Raw genomic sequence first — 18,618 nt, 5'->3', positions numbered from 1 at the left:
GCCTGGAAATCTTGCTACATAAACATACAATATTGATCTTGGTTATTTTCTGCTTGTATTTTTCCTGAATTACCTTCATCAGTAAGAAATGTGAAATACGATTTTAAAGCCACTACATTAATCCAATGATCATATGACATAAAACAAGGCCAAAACTTGTCACAGCTGTGCAAATGCTGGTCACATTCTTTCAACTAAGTTTTTAAAAAAATAGACCTCTAAGTGTTTGTGAAATCTTACACCATAAAATGTACTCAGCCAATGAAAGGTAATGACTCCATTTTTATTTTTCTACTGCTATCAATGGCCAACACGGTACAACACTTCATCCATGTCTTTGGTGATCTCTGATCTCCTTATGAAGTGTTTCTTACATGAAGATCAGCCATGGAGTATATCTGAGGTGTATATCAGGGTGTGCTTCTTCCCCACATGTCCAGCAACATTCATATAGAAGACATTTCCCGCACTCAAGGCACTAATACACCTCAAGGGTTGTGTGGGATTCCTGATGTACAAGAAGACAGGACTTCAGTGAGGAACAATTCCCTCACTCAGGACAGGAAAGTGGCTTCTCTCCCATGTGAGATCTCTGAAGTTTTTAAAGATTGGACTTCTTTGAAAAACATTTCACGCACTCAGGGCAGCAATATGGCTTCTCCCCTGTGTGAGATCTCAGATGTTTATAAAGATTGGACTTCATTGAAAAACATTTCCCACACTCAGGACAAGAATATGGCTTTTCCAGTGTGAGACCTTTGATGCTTGACAAGATCTGCTTTTGTTACAAAACATTTCCCGCACTCAGAACAGGAAAGCGACTTCTCCCCCATGTGAGATTTCTGATGTCTGTAAAGATGAGACTTCTGTGAAAAACATTTCCCGCATTCAGAACAGGAATACAGCTTCTCCCCCGTGTGAGATTGCTGATGTCTGTTCACATAAAACTTTCTTGAAAAACATTTCCCGCACTCAGGACAGGAATATGGTTTCTCCCCTGTGTGATATCTCTGATGTGTGTAAAGATTGGACTTCTCTGAAAAACTTTTCCCGCACTCCGGACAGGAAAATGGCTTTTCCCCTGTGTGAGATCTCTGATGTGTGTAAAGATTCGACTTCTCTGAAAAACGTTTCCCACACTCCAGACAGGAAAATGGCTTTTCCCCTGTGTGAGATCTTTGATGCCTATAAAGACTGGAGTTTTGTGAAAAACATTTCCCACACTCAGGACAAGAATATCGCTTCTCTCCTGCGTGAGCCCTCAGATGTCTGCAAAGACTGGACTTCACTGAAAAACACTTCCTACACTCAGGACAGGAATGTGGCTTCTCTCCTGTGTGAGATATTTTATGCTTATTAAGGTGGGATTTTAAATGGAAACACTTCCCACACTCAGTACAGGAAAACCTCTTATCTGTTGGGAGGATGGCACCGTCCCTCACAGTCTGAGGTTCCTCAGGATAAGAGGAATACGATGGTCCGGCACCGCCCCTCACAGTCTGAGGTTCCTCAGGATAAGAGGAATACGATGGTCCATCTACACTGTGTGGTGCCGGATGGACATTTGAGGTAGCCGGGTTTTCTCCTGGACTATACTGTGTGATGTCCTCATCTTCTACTTTACAGTCTGGAGACAAAGTGAGACAATCCTCTGAGGTTTTCCTCATCTCCCGTCCATCTACTAAAATAGAAATAAAAAAATTATTACTAGACATCAGCAGATTGGTTCCCCTAAACCAGGACTCCGCCCACATCAGGCAGCTTTGTCTCTGAGGATCTTACAATTCCCACCTCAAAGTAACTAGTAAATGGGTCCTCTGATCTCCTACCAGTTCATTTCTTTATTCATGGACCTTAGTCAGAGAGTGAGGATGGGGGGAGAACAACCAAGATGAAGACTGGACTGATCCTGAAGACCCCCATCATTGGGTTACTGACTCCTCCCTCGTTATTACTTTCTGTTTAAGGTTGCAAAGCTTGAGGATATTATCACAATATTATCAACATGTAAAACTCTGTGCTCCAATCAAATCATCAGATACAAAATGTCCAGCTGAGAGAAAATGGGTGTAACAAAAGAGAATCCATATTATGTGTATATATAGCAGTGGGTAAAGGGGAGAGAGCAGAAGTCAGGAGTATGAAATGTACAACATATTGTATAAGATACAACAGAAAGGACTATATAGTATCAGAATTATGTAATTTACAACATAGAGTATATAGTGCAGGGGTCAGGAGTATATAATGTACAACATAGAGTATATAGTGCAGGGGTCAGGAGTATGTAACATGAAGTATAAATTATACAGTGTAATGGTCAGGACTCATATTATTAGTATTCAGTGATAGTTTAAATATTTCCTTGTTGCCTAGGTCTAGTAACACCTATGGTGAAAATCAACATTTTGCTGCCAGCTGAACCCCAGAATCTCCATAAATCCAGTCTAGATACATAAGATGTGTCTGCAGCACAGAGAAGGAAGATTTTCCGAGAGGCATACAGAACGGGGAACACAGCTCAGGTAAGTGACCAGGGTATTACAGGATGATATCACTCAGTGACAACAATAGACATGGATAGTTAGGCGCTAATACATGAACATCTATATATAAAAGACTGCACCTTAAATGAAAAATGAGTCCATGTAATGTCCTTTTGAGGGAAGATGTCCACTGTGCAGGGCTGCCTTTCAGAAGGGGAGGAGTGGAAGCTGCTTCCCCAAACATGTAAAGAAAAACAGAAAAAAAGGCACCTCTGAGTGTAGACTGTATAATAAAGATTTATTTAGACACATGTAAAACTCACATAGAAGTTCATGTGAACAAGCCTGTGGGATGATACGATGACCAAACGACATTGGGAGGAGTAGGGGCAGTGGTGCCCGTGCTGATGCTGTATGCTGTCTCTCACTCGTGTCCCGATGTATTGTCCCAACCAGAGACGGACTTGTGACATCAGAGGAGCGACATTCAACTACCAATGTGCGTCTCAGCCCTCGCTCCCAGCTGGGGGTTCAACTCGTTCCTTCTCTGACCGGATACAGCGAGACGCGAGTGAGAGACAGCATCAGCACGGGCACCACTGCCCATACTCCTCCAGATGTTGTTTGGGCATCATATAATCCCACAGGTTTGTTCACATGAACTTCTATGTGAGTTTTACATGTGTCCTAATAAATCTTCATCATACAGTCTACACTCAGAGGCGCCCTTTTGTCTGTTTTTCTTGATACAACCCAGCCCCTGCCCTACTCTGGACCAATCAGTGAGCAGTATGGGTGGAGGAATGTATTTAGTGTTAATGACCCACCTGTGCTGATCTCTGTAGGAGTGTCCTCCTCTATAAATGTCCCCGTTATTCTATCCTTCTCCATAGACTGCTGATCATCCCTCACATACGTCTCTTCGTCTTCTGTTTTAACCTCAAATTCTATATCAATTGGATCTCCACTCTAAATGAAAAAGAAAATGAGAGAAAATCATCTTTAAAATATAAGCTCACATGCAAAATCCACACTTTGTCTCCTTTGTCCATGTTCTAGGATGCTCCGCCCCACCAACCTTGTAATAGTGAGAGATAGTGTGATCTTCCTGTGTGGAATCCCAGGAATACAGAGGATGGGGACATCTCTCTGGTGGGTTTCTGTAGCTGGATGACTCCACCATGGTGTCCTGGTACAGATTCTTGTGTTCTTTTAGAAACTCTGACTCCTCCATAACCCCATCCTCATCATCCTCCTCTTTTATCTCTTCTTTAACTTTAGAATCTCTCAGGTTTCCACTCTGAATATAGAAAAAAAAATGACATCAATTGTAACAATGCAGATAATGTACAGATCCTAATGATACTATCAGTGATTGTTCCTCATCTACCTGATGATGGTGAGGGATGGTGTGACCTTCCTGTGTGGAATCCCGGGAATACAGAGGACGGGGACATCTCTCTGGTGGGTTCCCATTACTGGATCTATCTGTAGGAAACACGCACACTGACTGAATACATTGTTTCTATGTGTTTATCAGATGATGGGGGATCTAGGTGGACCCTCCGTACTGCTCTCTCCTTTACAATAAAGTCTCCTCTTACCCGGTGATGTGAGGGGCGGCTAATTCTCCATCATGACGTCCTTGTAGAGATCCTGGTGTCCTTCTAAATACTCCCACTCCTCCATGGAGAAATAGACAGTGACATCCTGACACCTTATAGGAACCTGACACACACAATGTTACAGTCGCCATCCAGTCACATAAATACAGGTAATCTCGTTGAAAAAAAGTCCATCCAGTTCAACCAACATAGGAAAAAACACACACACATAGAAAACCTCCATATACCCAATCCTATGCCCACAGTTGATCCAGAGGAAGGCGAAAAAATCCCAATAAAGCATGATCCAATTTGCTTCAGTAGGGGGAAAACAATCCTTCCTGACCCAACAACAGGCAATTAGATATTCCCTGGGTTAGCTTTACTATAAAATATTAGTATCCTGTTTTATTGTGTACATTAAGGAAAGAATCCAGGATTTTATTGAAAAAGCAATCTACTGAGCTGGACAGAACTAGCTCTTGAGGGAGTCTATTCCACGTTTTCACAGCTCCTACCGTGAAGAAGCCTTTCTGTATTTGGAGATTAATCTCTCTTTTCCTCCAGGCGTAAATAGTACCCCCTTCTTCTCTGTAATGAACTTTGGGGAAAAACTCGACACCAAGTTCACTATATGGACCCCCTATCTACTTATACAAAGTGATCATATCCCCCCTTATGTATTTATACATGGTGATCGTATCCCCCCTTATGTATTTATACATGGTGATCATATCCTCCCTTATGTATTTATACATGGTGATCATATCCCCCCTTATGTATTTATACATGATGACAAAATCCCCCCTTATGTATTTATACATGGAGATCATATCCTCCCTTATGTATTTATACATGGAGATCATATCCTCCCTTATGTATTTATACATGGTGATCATATCCCCCCCTTATGTATTTATACATGGTGATCATATCCCCCCCTTATGTATTTATACATGGTGATCATATCCCCCTTATGTATTTACACATGGTGATCATATCTCCCCTTATGTATTTATACATGGGGATCATATCCCCCCTTATGTATTTATACATGGAGATTAGGGTTGAGCGAACCCGGACTGTATTGTTCGGGATCGTGCCGGACTTTTGGGTTTTCAGTACCTGGACACAGACCCGAACATTTTACTGTATATTCGGGATACAGTCTGTTGTTCGGTAATTTATTTCATGTTTTGGCACGGTTTTAATGGCACGGTTTCAACAGCTGCAGGGCAGCCAATCAACAAGCATTTAACTAGTGTGCCCTTAGAAGCCATCACAGCCATGCCTACTAATAGCATGGCTGTGATTGGCCAGTGCAGCATGTCAACCAGCCTCTATATAAGCTGGAGTCACGTAGCGCCGCACGTCACCAAAAAAAAAAAAAAAAGCATCAATTTAAGGGAAAAATAATTATTTTTCAGTTTTTTATTCATACTTTACTGTGACATGCAGCGTTTAGACACTGCTGTGTTCTTATCTGCTATTCAAAAATCACAAATTTAAGGGAAAAATAATTATTTTTCAGTTTTTCATTCATACGTTACTGTGACATACAGCCTTTACACACAGTGCTGTTCTAATCTGCTATTCAAAAATCACCAATTTAAAGGGAAACATTTTTTTTCCATTTTTTCCTTTATATGTTACTGTGAGATAAAGCCTTTAGACACTGCTGTGTTCTAATCTGCTCTTCAAAAATCACCAATTAAAGGGAAAAATAAATAATTTTCATTCATTCGTTACTCTGAGATACACCCTTTGGATACTGTTGCTTTCCGCTATTCAATAAACACCCATTTAGGGGAAAGAAATATATTAAATTGCGGCCTAGCCTGTATCTGTACGTGTGAGATACACCATTTGTATACTGTTGTTCTATTCTGCTATTCAATAAACACCCATTTAGGGGGGAAAAAAAATTGTGTCCTAGTCTGCATATGTTACTGTGAGATACACCCTTTGTATACTGTTGTTCTATTCCGCTATTCAATAAACACCCATTTAGGGAAAAAATATTAAATTGAGCCCTAGTCTGTATGTGTACGTGTGAGATATAACCTTTGGATACTGTTGTTCTATTCTTTACCCAGCCATTGTTGTATTTTTGATCTTTCTCACTCTTTTGGGGTGTACCCTAATTTAATAAGAAATAAAATTAAAAACAAAAACCAGTGTTGGCTACCTCGTCCTTCTCCACCGCCGCTTCCACCTAAACCGCCACATCCACCGCAACCTCAACCTCCTACTCCATATGGGCCATATGATTCTTTTTTATTTTTCAGTTTTTTATGCTATTTTAAGTTATTTCCCTATCCACATTTGTTTGCAGAGCACTTGCCAAGCTCTTAACAAGATTTTGCTGCAATTTGCAGCCCTCTAGCCCATTCCATGTTTTTTTTAGAGCCATTTTAGTGCTAAAAAGTTCGGGTCACCGTTGACTTCAATGGGGTTCGTAATTGGGGTCAAGTTTGGGTTAAGTCCGGGTCACGAGCCCGGACTTTTTTTTCAAATTCGGCCGGACCCACCGAACCTGGACATCCAGGTGTTCGCTCAACTCTAATGGAGATATTTCCCCTTATGTATTTATACATGGAGATCATATCCCCCCTTATGTATTTATACATGGTGATCATATCCCCCCTTATGTATTTATACATGGTGATCATATCCCCCCTTATGTATTTATACATGGTGATCATATCCCCCCTTATGTATTTATACATGGTGATCATATCCCCCCTTATGTATTTATACATGGTGATCATATCTCCCCTTATGTATTTATACATTGAGATCATATCCCCCCTTATGTATTTATACATGGAGCTTGCTTTGGAAACCGCAGCTTGGCATTACATAATATTATTAAGCCAAGATCCTTCCCTGCTATGGATTCCCCCAGTTCTACTCCCCCTAGTATTCTTACCCCCCCCCCCCCCCCTGTACATAACTTTACATTTATCAACATCAAACCTCATTTGCCACATAGTTGCCCAATGAAACAGTGCACTGAGGTCAGCTTGTAAGTTGGAGACATCCTGTAAGGAAGTTATTCCACTGCAAAGCTTGGTGTCATCTACAAACACTGAAATCCCAGACCCCCATCATTTATCAATAGATTAAAAAGTAAGGGTGCTAACACTGAACCTTGGGGTACACCACTGATAATCTTAGACCATTCAGAGTAAGAATCATTACCCACTACTTCCTGAATTCTATCTTTTAGCCAATTTTCTATCCATTTACAAACTGATTTTTCCAAGCCTGTAGACTTTACCTTACACATTAGCCATGTGTGGGGAGCTGTCTCCAAGTATACCACGTTCACAGCCACCCCTCTGTCCCAGTATACCACGTCCACAGCGACCTCTCTGTCCAAATATACCACGTCCAAAGGCCTTCCCCTCCTGTGCAAGTATACCACATCCATATCCACCCCTCTTTCCAAGCTTTTACTTACCTCCTCATAAAAAGAAATTAGGTTTGTCTGACAACTTCTGTCTTTCATTAATCCATGCATTCTGTTACTTAAATATTTTTTTCCAGCAAGAACTCATCTATATGGTCTTTTATGACACTCTCCAGTATCTTCCCGACTATAGAAGTTACACTAAAGGCTACATTCACACCTGAGCGTTTTTTACCGCGATTTTACCGCGATTTACAGGCGTTTTTTGTGCAGGCGTTTTTAGATTGAATAGAAACCAATGGAAAACGCCTGTAATCTGCCCAAAAAGAAGCTCATGTACTTTTTTGAGCGTTGGGCGTTTTGCTTACAGCGTCGAAACGCTCAGATGTGAACAGGGGCCATTGAAATGAATAGGATTTGTCTTGTTGGGCGTTTTGAGAGCTGATCCTAGAGCAGAAAAACTCCCCAAAAACGCCCCAAAACGCCTACATGTGAACGGAGCCTATAGGTCTATAGTTACTTGGTAAAGACTTTGATCCCTTTTTACAGATGTAGCCTGGTCGCACGGCTGGTATTGTTCAAACTGTTATTTGTTATTAAAGTTCTGCAAAGACAGTGACTCTGAAATTCTGGGAGATGCAGTTCCGGGAGGAGCCAGGATCAAAGACTGCTATAGAAGGACTCTTCTCCCAGGGAGCAGTGTGGTGCACGGAGCCTGCTGGGAGTGTCTTTATAAAGGGGGGCGGGATCCATTTTCGTTCTCTTGCCTCGAGGACAGCGTGCTGTAAAGAAGGGGAAGAGCTGCTGAGGATTGCAGAGGAGTACACCGGAGGCCAAGTGACAGACACCGGAGCTGAAGCAGGCTGTGTGAGTGCGTGGAGGAGTCTCGGTAGTGTGACCGAGCGGAAGGTTGTCAGACAGGCGAGGTGGGTGAACTAGGCCTTAGGCCCTCTGTCCAGTCCTAGGCTGTTAGACTGTTGACACATCCAGATCTGTTTTACATTTGTTTCTGTGGATTACAATTATCAACTACTTTGGGGATCACAGTTCATCATCATCACCTTTATTGGATTACAATTACTTTCATGGATTTCTTGGGGAAATTCCTTACTGGTGAAGACTAGTGAGGCCTCACTCTTCAGGAGACTATTGCAATTCAGTATAAAGGGGGCCCCCGTTAGTGCACAAAGTGCACTCTGATAGTTGATCTAGCATTGTTATACTATTTGTTTTGCATTCATTATTCAGTATAGTCATTTCTGATCTGTGGTCACTCTCTAAGTATCTCTAAACATTTACAGTTTATAGTCCTCTAGTATATATAGGCATTTATTAAAATATATATATATATATGTGTGGTCTGTGTTTTGGATGCTGAACTATACTCCAATCCTTGGTTGGGAACTCAGGATCTAGCTCATTGGCAACTATTGCATTATTCCTGATTCTGTTTGTATACTTTGTTTATTTCAAATTCAAAAGCAGTAAACTTGTTTTTACACTGCAATACTTGTGGTCTTAATTATTCAAAATGACCGAACAAATAGTGTCAGTTGGGTTGTAGCTGGCTCAGGGTGAAAGAAGTGAAGAGGATACCCATACATCAAGCCACTCCTTCGGGGCAGGCCTACAAATATAAGCATCACATTGGCCCTACGCCAATCCAGTGGTACTATTCCAGTCCTTAACGAGTCCCAAAAAATTAGAAACAAAGGCTTTGAAATGACATCCCTTGTCTGTTACTGGATAATGTCCCAGAATTCCCAGCACTGCTCACCTCTCCTCCATGATCTCTCTGGTGACTTCTATAATCTTTTTTTTCTATCATCAGGCAATGCAATGGTCATGTGACCATGACTTCACAGGAGGAAATCTGTAAAAATGACCATAAAATGATGTCATGTGACCTCCCAGAACCCTCCTCACCTCTCCGGTCAGTTCTCTAATTTGCCTACACAGGACCTCCCACTCCATAGGTTAAAGGCTTGTCATAAGCAATTCTGGCATCATCACATACAACACAGGACAAACAGTCCCACTTTGCTAGTGAGGATACCAAGGGTCCGCCCACATCCTAAGAGAATCAGAAAAAAAGAGAAAAGAGCCAGATAGAGGGACATTGGGAGTAGGAGCTGTGAGGTCAGTGTGATGTCATAGGTCATATAGACTCTGGATGGAAGGACATTTGGATGGGGAGATTTGAGGCTCCTGTGCAAACTGAATCATTGTTCCCGGGTACGTCCTTCCTCTTCAAAACTAAAGAGTGACCTTTGACCTTTAACATACAGAAATCTGTCAGAGATCTGTGAAAGTAAGCTCTCATGTGAGCAGGTGACGTGTGGAGGAATGGAGTGTACTTAGCAGACAATTTTCTCCAGAGCTCCTAATGGTGGGGATGGATGTTGCTGCATGCTGGTGCAAAGTTTCCATCCCCCAGTATCACTGCAGGTCACTGCAGGTGTGGAGAAAAGCTGTGTAAGAGGATATGGAGGAGAGATGAGGAGGAGATCCAGGAATCAGGATAAAGGTCAGGACAAGCAACAGACGAGCGCATCCAAGAGATGAAGCCACTACACTGAAAATCAATCCAAGGAAACAACGGGCAGGATGAGGAATAATAAACCATAGAAGTGTGGCGCTGAATAGCAAGGAATGAGGATGAGGAATAGCAAGAAGGAGCTCAGAGACAAATAAGAATATTGCTCAGCCAATGGGAGATTATCTCAGCATGACTTGCATAATGAAGGAGATGAGGGGGAGGGGAGGAAGTCACTTAAGGTGACCATAGATACATGGAAATTCAGCTGGTTCAGCAGGGATCGGTCACATTTCCATCCATGTGTGGTCACTGCTGGATAAAAGTCACTCAATCAGTGGCTGCAGACAATGGCTTCATCACTGATCTGTGTATTCTGAGAGTGGAGGAGCGCCCTCCATTGTCAGAATACAATAGTGCAGCGGGGAGGATTCCCCCACCCCCCTCGAATTTGTGGATGGGGGAATCACTTCAATTTTTTTCACTCATCCCACTGGCTGAATGATAAAACTGAACCATGTATGGCCAGCTTTGGAAGCAAGATATATTATTCATCAACTGATCCCCCCTGAAGGGGTTAATCTAGGCTTCCACACTATATATGTGTGTATCATCATCTGCTGGAGATAAAAGATGTCACAATGACTATGGAGGAAGAGGACGGACATGACGGGGGGTTACTGGGTGTAAATAGAAAATAAGATCTTATTACCTTCTCTGCTACCAGTTCCAGTAATGTCTCCTCTCTACTTCATACCACATTAAACGTCCTGCATGTACCTGACATCACTTCCTGTCTGTACCTGACATCTTTCCGGTCTGTATTCCATAGAGACTTCCTGTCTGGGAGAAGTGAGATCACCACCTTGTGGAGCTCAGAGGAACCGCAGCCCTGAGAAACGTCTCATAGTGTGAACACTGCCTTGTGCTGTGTCTGTATGTACTGTATATCCTTATGGGTCATCTCCACTCCCACCAAGGGCGATAGAAATATATTACATCTCGGGGGGGACATTTTGGCACCTTTGATTTTGCAGTAAAATTGATTGCAGATTTAGTCATGTAGAACATCTGTTATATGGATACAAAGAACCCCAGCCGAGAGTAAAGGGTGGAAATTACTGCTGATCCCCAGATTTGGGCAATTATGTCACCAATATAAATGGAAAAAACCCACGCTGTGTAACAACTCAAATACCTACAAAAATAGCTTATACCGGACTGCTGCTGTAACAAAGATAAGTGTTTCCTTTATCAACTAGAAGAGCATTATGTGTCACAGCGCTGTCCTATTGTGTGTGCACATAAATTATCACAAATACACTAAAATATGTGGATACATTCATATATAAAGTGCTAGGGGCTCAAAATAATATTCACTGCAGATCTACTGCTTCCACTTTGCGTCTACTTTAATCTTATAATATTTGCTGCTATATTAAATAAAGTAAAAATCTGTGCAACGTCATGTCATACAATATTTTGTGCTCAATACAGAGTTCCCTGCAAGTCCACTGCTTCCACTTTGCATCGACTTCAATGAACTTATCCAGAAATGAATGAAAAGTTGATAATGTGTGAAAGTGTACCGTGCTCCAAACTGTGCCAGCTGTAGTGTAGCCACGCCTTCTTCCACCTCTTACACACGTGATGGTGAGGGCGCCCCCTTATTAGTTCTTCCCCACTCACCAGAGCAATTTGACTCCCAGCTTTTCAGCTACCAGAGTTATAAACATCCTTCACACTCTCCTCACCTCCGATGGCAAAGGAACTGGATCCTCCTCGCTCACTCCTGCATGTCTGCTGAGCTTTCTGTCAGCCTCCCTCCTAGACTCGGCTTCCTCCTCCGCCTGCTGTTCCAGCAGGAGCTCCGCCTCTTCATACACACTCAGGGAGGAGAGAAAGGGGAAGGATATACAATATATACACACACAGCACAAGGCAGTGTTCACACTACCAGACCTTTCTCAGGGCTGCAGTTTCTCTGAGCTCCACAAGGTGGTGATCTCACCTCTACCCAGACAGGAAGTCTCTATGGAAGACAGACAGGAAGTGATGTCAGGTACAGACAGGAAGTGATGTCAGGTACAGGCAGGACGTTCCATTTATTAGACGTGAGAAACGTCCTGTAACGTGAGAAAAGCATACCTCGTGAAAATTGCATACTCACGTCATTTCCTGTCAGAAACGTAATGGAACAGCTGAGCAGCGTAGCAGTGCGCATGCGCGGAGGGTATGAAATTATCACGGTAGTGTGTGTAACGTTACACCGACTCAGCGGTTACATTAAAAGAGCTCAGCTGCAACATGAATCATCCCCGCTCCTACCCCTGTGACTTCCCGGTTCTTGGCTAGTAAATGTAAAAGCGGCGGTTGGTGTATGCAATCTAAATCACGGAGATCTCGGCTCAGTGATCCGCTTTTACATTTAGTAGCCGACATCAGGGAAGTGACAGGGGTAGGAGAGGAGATGATTGATGTTGCAGTGGAGATGTAACCGCCGCAACAGCTGATGCGGTGTAACGTTATAACACACATTCCATACATTCTATACCCTCCGAGCATGCGCACTAGTAAGCTCCTCAGCTGTTTGCTGACCGGAAGTGACGAGGGTATGACATTTTCACGGGAAGGTTTTTTTCACGGAACACCGGTGTTCCAAAATTTTCCTTTACCTGTGAAAATCCTTGACCTCCGGAGCAGATGTGTCATACAACAGCTGATGCCGACCTCCAAGTGCGCAGCGCATGCCCAGAAGATGATCTTTCTCTGGTCAAGGAAAATTTTATGAGTGGAGAGCTGACTGAGAGGAGATGGGACGGAGGTGCGGCCGTTTCATTAAACAGCTGATGCCATGTCACCTGTGTGCATGGGCAGCATATATTCTCAGGTCGAGGAAAATGTTACTGCATATCGGAGAGCTGACTGAGAGGAGGCGGGGCTGTATGCCAACAATGCAGGGCTTCTAGCCTTTAAAAGCGACACCTGATCAAATATATATATATATATATATATATATATATATATACAGGCGGTCCCCGGGCTACAAACATCCAAATTACAAACGACTCCTTACAAACGGAGGGAGATAGCAGGAAGTTAGGAGAAATCTATTCTTTCCTGTAAGAGTTCTCATGGGAAAAAGATGTCTCCACTGAAGCTTTATCACCAATCCTTGTTTCCACAACAACCCAAAATTTGCAAAATCCAGTTGTCATAGGGACAGAAAGTGAGGTGACATCTTCTGAATAGGGGTACAGATAGCAAAACAAATGGAACAGGGGTGTTAACCCTTCCCAATGCTATCCAAAAAATTATTATTTTGGCTGGAGCTACCTTAAAAAATTTACCTGTTCCGACTTACAAACAAATTAGACTTAAGAACACACCTACAGTCCCTATCTTGGTTGTAACCCGGGGACCGCCTGTTTATTAATAATAAATATTAAATATACTAAATAATAATGATAAAAATAAATAATGATAAACACTAAATAAAATTAAATACCAAGTATAAATATTAAACGCCAAATATTAAATATTAGGATTAAAAAAAAAAATATATATATATATATATATATATATATATATATATATATATATATATATATAAATATATATATGTATATACAGTATATATTTATTAATATAAATGGAAGAATTAAAAAAATGTATATATATTTATATTTGATCAGAGGAACAGCCCTCCATTGATATAACTGAGTGAGAGGAGTGGCAGCTCTGTCGTGACGTGCCTGCATGATGGGGGACACAGGTTGCATGAACGACAAGGGACACAGGCTGCATGATGGCAGGGACCGGAGACACAGGCTGTACGACAACAGGGGACACAGGCTGTGTAATGGGGACACAGGTTGCATGACGGCAGGGACAGGGGACACAGGCTGCGTGATGGGGGACACAGGTTGCATGATGGCAGGGACAGGGGACACAGGCTGCATGATGGGGGACACAGGCTGCATGATGGAAGGGACAGGAGACAGAGGCTGTACGATGACAGGGGACACAGGCTGTGTTATGGGGGACACAGGCTGCATGATGGAAGGGACAGGAGACAAAGGCTGAATGATGGCAGGGTCACAGGCTGGATGACGGTGGGGATACAGGCTGAATGATGGCGGGGACACATGCTGCATGGCGGCGGGGACACAGGCTGGATGATGGCGGCGGAGACACAGGCTGGATGATGGTGGGGAACACAGGCTGAATGATGGGGGGCACAGACTGCATGACGACGGTGGGGACACAGGCTGCATGATGACGACGGGGACACAGGCTATATGACGATGGCGGGGATACAGGATGCATGATGATGGCAGGGACACAGGCTGCATGACAGCGGGGACACAGGCTGCATGATGATAGCAGGGACACAGGCTGCATGACAGCGGGGACACAGACTGCATGATGGGGGACACAGGCTGCATGATGACAGCGGGGACACAGGCGGCATGATGGTGGGAAGACAGGCTGCATATTGGTGGGGAGTCAGGCTGTATGATGGTGGGGAGACAGGCCGCATGATAGCGGGGACACAGGCTGCATGTCGGCGCGGACACAGGCTGCATGATGGCGGGGAGACAGGCTGCATGATGGAGGGGAGACAGGCTGCATGATGACAGCGGGGACGCTGGCGGCATGATGGTGGGGAGACAGGCTGCATACTGGCAGGGAGACAGGCTGCATGATGGCGGAAAGACAGGCTGCATGATGGCGGGGACACAGGCTGCACGACGGTGGGGACACAGGCTGCGTGACGGCGGGGACACAGGCTGCGTGACGGCGGGGACGCAGGCTGCATGACGGCGGGGACACAGGCTGCATGATGGTGGGGACACAGGCTGCATGATGGCAGGGACACAGGCTGGATGATGGCGGGGGACACAGACTGAATTATGGCGGGGACACAGGCTGCATTATGGTGGGGAGATAGGCTGCATATTGGTGGGGAGACAGGCTTCATATTGGTGGGGAGACAGGCTGCGTGATGGTGGGGAGACAGGCTGCGTGATGGCGGGGAGACATGCTGCGTGACGGTGGGGACACAGGCTGCGTGACGGCAGGGACACAGGCTGCGTGACGGCGGGGACACAGGCTGCGTGACGGCGGGGACACAGGCTGCGTGATGGCGGGACACAGGCTGGATGATGGCGGGGGACAAAGGCTGGATGATGGTGGGGGACACAGGCTGAATTATGGTGGGGAGACAGGCTGCATATTGGCGGGGAGACAGGCTGCATGATGGCGGGGAGACAGGCTGCATGATGGGGGGGACAAAGGCTGCGTGACGGCGAGGACACAGGCTGCGTGATGGCGGGGACACAGGCTGCGTGATGGCGGGGACACAGGCTGCATGACGAAGGTGGGGACACAGGCTGGATGATGAGGAACACACTGATGTTGCACAGAATAAGGCACAAATGAGCACTAAAGAGGCACAGATGGGCATGAATGTGGCACAGGTGGGCATGAATGAGGCACAGGTGGCGCAGGGGTGGTGTGGATTGGTGTGTACGGTGTGCAAGGCGAGAGCGGAACCGGACATGCAGCGGTTTGTTGACAAATTATCGATCCATCATTGCATGAAGCGATCACATGGTAAAGGGCCCCTGTCGTTGGCCCTTTACCACAATCCGCAGGAAGCGCGATTCTGGGAGGACGTCCCTGTACGCCCACCCAAAATAAGCTGACCGCGCTGTGGCCGTCATTGGGCTATGTCCCGGTCCGCAAATAGTTAATCCCCATAGTCTTAGCTATCCGGTAGTACCCTTGAAGTGGGGCTTTGCATTACCTATTGTCCGCAGTATTTGGCCAAAGACGATCACCATGCCAGTCCCTGTGAAAATTAGGCATTGCCCCAAAAAGATTTGTGTGGCTACAGGAGATCCTCTTGTATAAGTTTGCCAAGTATGGTGCCCTGAACTCCCGTGGTTTGGGCCCTACATTTATAGTAGCTTGGCCTGCTATGTTAATCTATGGCAGGGTTGTAGTCTGGAAATTTGAGGGACTACACCTTGGACACCAAATGAGTCCAGGGGGGCCCATATTTGGCACAGAGGTAGGGGAGGCCTTCCTTTAGCACCCCAAACATTTTGGGGTTGGTAGCCCAAAATTTCCTGGTCAACTTTTTCTAGGGCCCCTTGAGAGTATGTGGCCCCCAGGCCATACGGCGCAGCAGGGAGTGCTGGATACCCCAGGAATGCCTTAAATCTTAGCATTGGCTCCAAAAAAATGTATGTGGTCCTGGGAATCATATAGTATCCCTGTGCCAAACTTGGTGCCCCTGGGCACCGTAGTTCGGGTACCACAGGGCCCTACATTTAGGCTAGCCTGACCCACTATGTTATGGTGCAGTCACGATTGGGAATTTGAGGGGCCACAGATCGGGGCCCTGAATGAGTCCAAAAGCCCAAATTTGGCAGATGTAGGAAAGGTCTTCCTTTACCACCCCTACATTTTTAGGGTCACTAGCCTGAAATTTTATGGTCACCTTTTTAAAGGGCCCCTTGGGAGGGTGTGGCCCCTGGGCGCTACTGCAGAACAGGGATTGATATCTCTGGACTCTTAGTTATTTAAAAATATTTGCAGAGCGGGTCTTCGCAGTTCCTGTGTCCTGCAGTGGTAGGGCAAATTCCACCCGCCATACAGGTCCCCATGAAAATTAGACATTGGCCACAAAAAAATTTTGTGGCGCTTGGGGGGTCTTCTAGTAACCCTGTACTAATTTTGGTGTCCCTGGGCAGCATCGTTCCACTACCATCAGGGCCCTACATTTACGCTAGCTTGGCCTATCTATGTTAATATATGGCGCAGTAGGGAATTTTGAGGGGCCACAGCTTGGGCCCCAAACATGTCCAGGAGCTCAAGCTGTGGGAGCCTGGACTCTTTCGGGGTCCGAGCTGTGGCCCCTCAAATTCCCAACCGCGACCGAGCCATAGATTAAGATAGCAGGCCAATCTACCATAAATTTAGGGCCCTGTGGTATCCGAACCACGGGGGTTACGGGCACCAAACTTGGTACAGGGATATTAGATGACCTAAGGGGCCTCACACATTTTTTTGTGGCTGATGCCTAATTTTTACGAGGACTAACATGGGGGTCCAATTTGCCCGAATACTGTGGCACATAGGTACCAGTGGTACATAGGTACTATTGGATAGCAAAGAATATGGATATGAATATGGTACCCAGCAGTCACTGCTCCACAGTACTGCCCGAGGGCCACACACTCCCAAGAGGTCCCTGAAAAAGTTGACCAGAAAATTTCAAGCTAGCTACTCCAACATTTTAAGAGTGGTAATGGAAGATGTCCCCTACCTCTGTGCCAAAGGTAGCAGCACATCACCAAGCTGACTTGTTGAGGGCCTCGTGGTAACTGAACCCTGGCGGCTAGGGGCCTCAAATTTGGCTCAGAGATACTATAGGATTCCCAGGGGCCACATGCATTTTTCGGAGCCGATGCTTAATTGTTACAGGGACCTGCATAGGGGTAGATTTGGCTAACCACTATGGAATACAGGAACTGCAGAGCCCCGCTCTGCAGGTACAGTTGAATAGCTAAGAGTCCAGGGATTCTTGCGGTACCCAGCACTCCCCGCTCTGCAGTACTTGCCAAGGGCCACAAACTCTCAAGTGGTCCTGGAAATAGTTAACCAGGAAATTTTGGGCTAGCGAGTTCAAAATGTTTGGTAAAGGAAGACCTCCCCCATCTCTGTGCCAAATGTGGGACCCCGGACTCTCATTCAGGGCCCGAGCTGTGGCCCCTCAAAGTACCCCTCGTGACTGCACCTATAGTAGCATGACGGGCCCCACAATCCTCTAACCTCTCATTCTACTTCTCCGCTGACAGATACCCCATCTTCATACTACAGCCACTGTGAAATCTCCAGGGATAAGCACTGACCATTCGGCATGCAAGGGGTGTGTGTCCCCCTCATGCAGCCTGTGTCCCCGCCATCATGCAGCCTGTGTCCACGCCATCATGCAGCCTGTGTCCCCCGCCATCACCCAGCCTGTGTCCACGCCATCATGCAGCCTGTGTCCCCCGCCGACACGCAGCCTGTGTCCCAGCTGTCACACAGCCTGTGTCCCCTGTCCCTGCCATCATGCAGCCTGTGTCCCCCATCACGCAGCCTGTGTCCCCCATCACGCAGTCTGTCCCCCGTCGTTCATGCAACCTGTGTCCCCCATCATGCAGGCACGTAACGAGAGAGCTGCCACTCCTCTCACTCAGTTATATCAATGGAGGGCTGTTCTCCTGATCAAATATAAATATATATATATATATATATATATATATATATATTTTTTTTTTAATTCTTCCATTAATATATATATATATATATATATATATATATAGATAGTTCTATCTATCTATATATATATATATATATATATATATATATATATATATATATATACAGTTCTATCTATATATATATAAATATATACATATATATTTTAATCCTAATATTTGGTGTTTAATATTTATATTAAGTATTCAATTATATTTAGTATTATTTATTTTTTTATTATTTTTTATTATAATTATTATT

At 44.8% G+C, this 18,618-nt stretch overlaps 2 protein-coding genes across 2 annotated transcripts in view; both read left to right on the top strand.

The window, feature by feature from the left end:
* Window positions 1–18,618, top strand: part of LOC309550289 (uncharacterized protein) — a 436,279-nt gene that overhangs the window by 51,073 nt on the left and 366,588 nt on the right. The window lies entirely within an intron of this gene.
* The window catches only part of LOC309550016 (uncharacterized protein), a gene marked incomplete at its 5' end in the record, with an annotated part of 165,495 nt that overhangs the window by 28,055 nt on the left and 118,822 nt on the right, over window positions 1–18,618 (top strand). The window contains one exon of the mRNA XM_082250488.1: window positions 2,943–3,133. Coding sequence (XP_082106614.1) covers window positions 2,943–3,133 — 191 coding nt within the window. The remainder of the gene's footprint in view (window positions 1–2,942; window positions 3,134–18,618) is intronic.

Source organism: Pelophylax lessonae, assembly GCF_965119305.1.
Source record: "Pelophylax lessonae genome assembly, chromosome: 3".
Taxonomy (NCBI): Eukaryota; Metazoa; Chordata; class Amphibia; order Anura; family Ranidae; genus Pelophylax; species Pelophylax lessonae.
The sequence above is the reverse complement of the archived record's forward strand: the minus strand, read 5'-3'. Positions and strand labels throughout refer to the sequence as shown.